Genomic DNA, 4,390 nt, shown 5'->3' on the forward strand with positions numbered 1-4,390 from the left:
ATGCATCTGCCAAATGTCACGTCATGGCACATTAGGTGGTACAGATCTCAACTAACCGTGACACATTTACTATGTGACCAGTGCATGGATGACAGATCTCAACTAATCATGCATGCAAATTAGATCTAATCCTTAATTTTCGGATTTAAAATACATAGAATAAATATTAAAACTATTACCTCCTAAGAGGTAATAGTCTATAAAATCAATGGTCCACAGTCATTTCGGTGTACCGTAGCAAATGTCGTCCAGTAATGCTCTCAATCCCATGAAGCCAAAGGACCCCTCATGATTTATCTGGGCTGGGGTGAAGAAAGGTAGATTGACCCTGCAAAGTAATGTTAATCCGTACAAGCAAAAACAAGATAATCCTAGTAGGACTAAGATAGCTGATTGGTAGTTTAATTGGAGGAAAGCTATAAAACAACAGTGTGTAGAGTAAAATTCCACCAAACAAATGCTTAAGGAATCTCCATAGTGCAGACTAGTGGCATTTACATTCAGCATTTTGTTTATCCAAGGTACTAGTAATTATTTAACCTTCAAACAAGTCAGTGAGTTTACTCTTCAGGTTCGGCTCCAAGTCCTCAAGATCACCACTCACAGACTCTTCCAGGTTGTCCCGGTATGCTCGGTATGCTTGGACAACATACTCTATGACACTTCTGCGAAGCTCGACACGAAGAACTGGGCTACACACCTTCCAGTGCATCTGGGATTTGCATACTTTGTTGAGAGCCGATTCAAAACTCCGTAGGGGACTAGGAGTGGGGTAGAATATCTTGAGGAAGCTGTTCTTGAGCCTCTTTTCGGAACTGGTAGTTGCAGTCTCCAGAGGATGCACTACCTGTTTCCATGATGAGCATAGGTAACACCTCATGTACTGTTTGATGTTGTTGTGACTCTTTTTGATCCACTGGGCTCCTACCATCAGGCGCACATCCGATTCTTCAACTTGTCGCAATACAAAATCCGTGTTGTTCATCAGAAATAGAAACTTCAGTCCTTCAGATACATATGAGCTAGATTCCTGAACCACTGATTCCAGATCAGCGATGATCCCGGACACTAGACGACCTGTCAGATTCACGCCCTCAATGTTCAACAGATCATCAGCCTGCCCTTGGCATAGAATGGGATCAAGGTTTCCAGTGTGATTTACCAGTAACTTGATGTATTTCATGAGGAATTCAGTTATCGTTAGAACGCTGCCTTGCGCTAGTTCGTGCTGTGGTCTGTAAGTCTGAACCAAGATTTTCAGCTCAAGAAGCATTCCCCTTGCAGAGTCCTTCAATGCTGCAACTACTCCCCCGACCTCTATCTTCACAAATTCTGCATCAAACGCTCTTGTGAGGATTGGGGTGGCGTCAAACAGTGATCTGTGCATGTTTAATATGCAAAAGAGCTTCTCAGGTGATTTCTTCACCTTAGCAACTTTGGAGGCAAGACCGAGGAGGAGACGAATGGGTTCCTTGGCTGCCTCTGAAATATGATTCTGCTTGGATTCCGTAAGTATTGCATCAAGAACCCTGATTGTAAACAACAGCACCTGATGCCATCTATAGATGGGCATCCATTGTTTCTTTTGAAAATTCTTGCAATCTAATCTCAGAACTGATTCAATACCCATCTCGACACATTTGGCGTGAAATGCCTGGTGGAATTCTTCTGATTGGCCAGCTACATTCAGATGGCTAGCTGTTCCCCCTTGAAAGTGCTGAGTGACTCGTGATCGAAGACAACACTGAACCTAGTGTCATGCATCATGGAATTTGTGTTTTCCAGAGAAAGATTATCTAGCAGTGCGACATCAAATCCGCTGCCTGTGCTACACGAATCCCTGAATAATGAAGACAAGGTATCACTGGTGTTGTTGCTGCTACCCGAGAGGCACTGGGAGGTTCCGGAAGAAGCAGGTAAGTCATATGTTCCACTTCCAACCGCATACACATTGACATGCCCCCGCCTGTTTATGCATAGTACAAAAGTATGTCTTAGATATTGTGATTCCATTTTGAACTATTTTGGGTGCGTTTGAAGTTCTCCAAACATAGATATACAACATTAAGGTCAAAGAACTACTGATTAGATGAGTAATATATATATTTTTTGCTTTTAAGAAAGTTGTAGTAAAATGCATTAGCACAACCAGAGTAAGAAAAACGGTCACGGTTGTTGTTGTTACTGGATAAAACCAAGAAGAAAGTATACTCTACTCAGATGGTGCATGGTTCGCTCAAGGTACGGGAATCTAGCAAATCAGTTTGTTTGGATTGGAGGTAGTGAAAGGGTTCAACACAAAACCCTACCTTGCATATGTTATCAGCATATGGAAAAGGGAAACTAATTTGCTGCTACATAGAAACTATCACCATGTCATCCTTGCAGAGTTGCAGGAGACTTGTATAAGTCAGTATCAGGTCTTTAAGGAGGGAAAAAATAATTTTTGAGAATACCACAATCCGTTAAAAAGCGAAAGTCCATGTCAAGACAGAAAATGTTCCAGTTTCTTGCTTTGGTTACATTCTTATAGCACTGCTCTTTAACTTGTGGTATTTATATAATAATATAACCTTATAAATGCAGTGTAAGTCTATAGCAAACTCAAAACTAGTACCGATTTTAAGGAGATTAGCTTTCTGTTCATGTGTCAGACAGGTAGCATTGGAGTTCTCGTTTATGTACAGCACTTTAATAAAAAACTAGTATTAATGATACAACAGGAGAGTTATTATTTACCTGGTAGAAATGAGATTTCCATTGTGTAGATAGAAAATGCTGCATGATGGATTTGCTTGTTTTTCCAACTTTTCTAGTATTTTTCCCTCCGAACGGTATATTCTGCGTCATGTGTATCAATTCAAGATGAGCTTAACCAAAGCAAGAAACTGGAACATCCACATACAAGAACAGGAACAATTCGATTGTAGTTTACAATATACCTATCTATTACAGAACTCAAGATGAGCGTGGTAACCTGATGTTGCACAATGAGATCCAAAAGCGCAGCTGCAACATCATCATTCTCAACTATGAGCTTCTCTGCTCGAACCTAGAAGAAATCTGGAGTGTGAATATCTGCCCGTGGAAACACAAACACCATGAAAAGGTCCCATCAATCTGGATTAGTGTGATAATTATTAACCTTTTTACGTGCACAGATCCTCACATGCAACTCAGATGACCTCAAGATATGCTCCCTGCGGCCTCTTCTATATGCACTAATAAGGAAATCGTCGGTGGGCTGCACTACGCGTGCTGAGAGAAACAGTGAAACAAGTCTCACATGCCAGCCTTTTGATGAAGACCAGTTAGGGGTAAGGAAAAAATGACAGGGCGTGCTTGATGGTTGTGTCTACGGTTCTAACCCAAACGCACAGAGAAGACATTAATTCCTTACAGAGCATCGGGATGTCGAAGGCCGGCCGGAAGATGTAGACGAGAACCACGGTCTTGTGCAGTGGGACATTCTGCAGAGCCCAGCCGAGAGAGATGTAATAGTGGATTTCACTGCCCCCCATCACCAGGTAAATCTTGTCATCTGCCGCCGCCGGTTGCATTAGATCAGGGGATACTGGATCTTGGACGACGGCTACTTGCGCGGTTGGACCTTCTGTTCATGCCCTCCTCCGAGTACAAGCAAACCGCGCTTGATCTGTCTATCGGAGTAGCTGCCATTTCTCTTGGAATTTGACGGCTCCTCGACGCTGATTTCGATGACAGACGAGCGAATTCCTTACGAAAGAGACTGGCAGAGGCGAAGCTTCTTCTGGGAAGGTCCGTAGGGCACTCCGGATATTCTGATCGTGAGTTCCAAGGAATGAGCTTGGCACTACTGCCTCAAAAAAGAACAAAAAAAAAAGGAATGAGCCGGCGGCGGCGCACACGAGGGAAAGGGACTGATTTGCCAAAGCAAGCTGTGCAGGGGAAGAAGACGACGGTGCCAGATGGGCCTAGCCGTATTCGTCCATTAATGGGCCAAATGAGGTCTCTGTTTGAGCCCATACATGAATTTCTTGGACCCAATACTCCCAGACTCCCAGTCAACACGAAGAAGCCTCTCTGTGACCACGTCCACGGGTGGGCCATCTCTCGTGAGTTTCCACGCGCCCCGACGCGTTTTTTTTCATTTTTATATTTAAAAAAAATAAAATTTCAAAAATATATGCTGAATAGTGAAATTTTCAAAAATGGGTGCTTGTCGCCCCTAATGAGCGGGGGCGACATGGTGCCTGTCGCCCATCTAGTTGGCGACAAGACCTAAATGTAAAAAAAAATAATTTAGGTCCTGACGTCAAGGGCGCATTAAACAGTGAACTTGTAAAATTGATATAAAATTGTAGACAAATCAGAAAAATACAAACTCAACTGTTCTGGATTCTATGAAATA

General features: G+C 42.8%; 1 protein-coding gene across 13 annotated transcripts; it reads right to left on the reverse strand.

Moving 5' to 3' along the window:
- Positions 1-375: 375 nt before the first annotated feature.
- Positions 376-3,906, reverse strand: LOC120676326 (exocyst complex component EXO70B1-like). Of its 13 annotated transcripts, XR_005675775.1 has the most exons (6): positions 3,401-3,904; positions 3,146-3,258; positions 2,943-3,052; positions 2,740-2,841; positions 1,427-1,966; positions 376-1,332 (listed from the first exon to the last, which is right to left on the reverse strand). XR_005675775.1 is itself a non-coding variant. In XM_039957576.1 (5 exons), exons 1-5 carry the CDS (start codon positions 3,558-3,560, stop codon positions 1,922-1,924), a joined length of 495 nt encoding a protein of 164 aa, XP_039813510.1. In that variant the 5' UTR covers positions 3,561-3,906; the 3' UTR covers positions 376-1,921. The 13 variants fall into 12 exon arrangements, 12 of the variants coding, with proteins under 12 accessions (XP_039813510.1, XP_039813508.1, XP_039813503.1 ...); XM_039957567.1 differs by having other exon boundaries at positions 376-1,966; XM_039957576.1 differs by having other exon boundaries at positions 376-1,966; positions 2,978-3,052; positions 3,401-3,906.
- Between the last annotated feature and the right edge of the window lie 484 nt (positions 3,907-4,390).

This window comes from Panicum virgatum, chromosome 5N (assembly GCF_016808335.1).
Source record: "Panicum virgatum strain AP13 chromosome 5N, P.virgatum_v5, whole genome shotgun sequence".
NCBI classification, from domain to species: Eukaryota; Viridiplantae; Streptophyta; class Magnoliopsida; order Poales; family Poaceae; genus Panicum; species Panicum virgatum.

What these genes read in the sequence shown, in the direction of transcription:
- LOC120676326 (XM_039957571.1), bottom strand. Translation starts at nt 1,630, where the DNA reads ATGGGTATTGAATCAGTTCTGAGATTAGATTGCAAGAATTTTCAAAAG.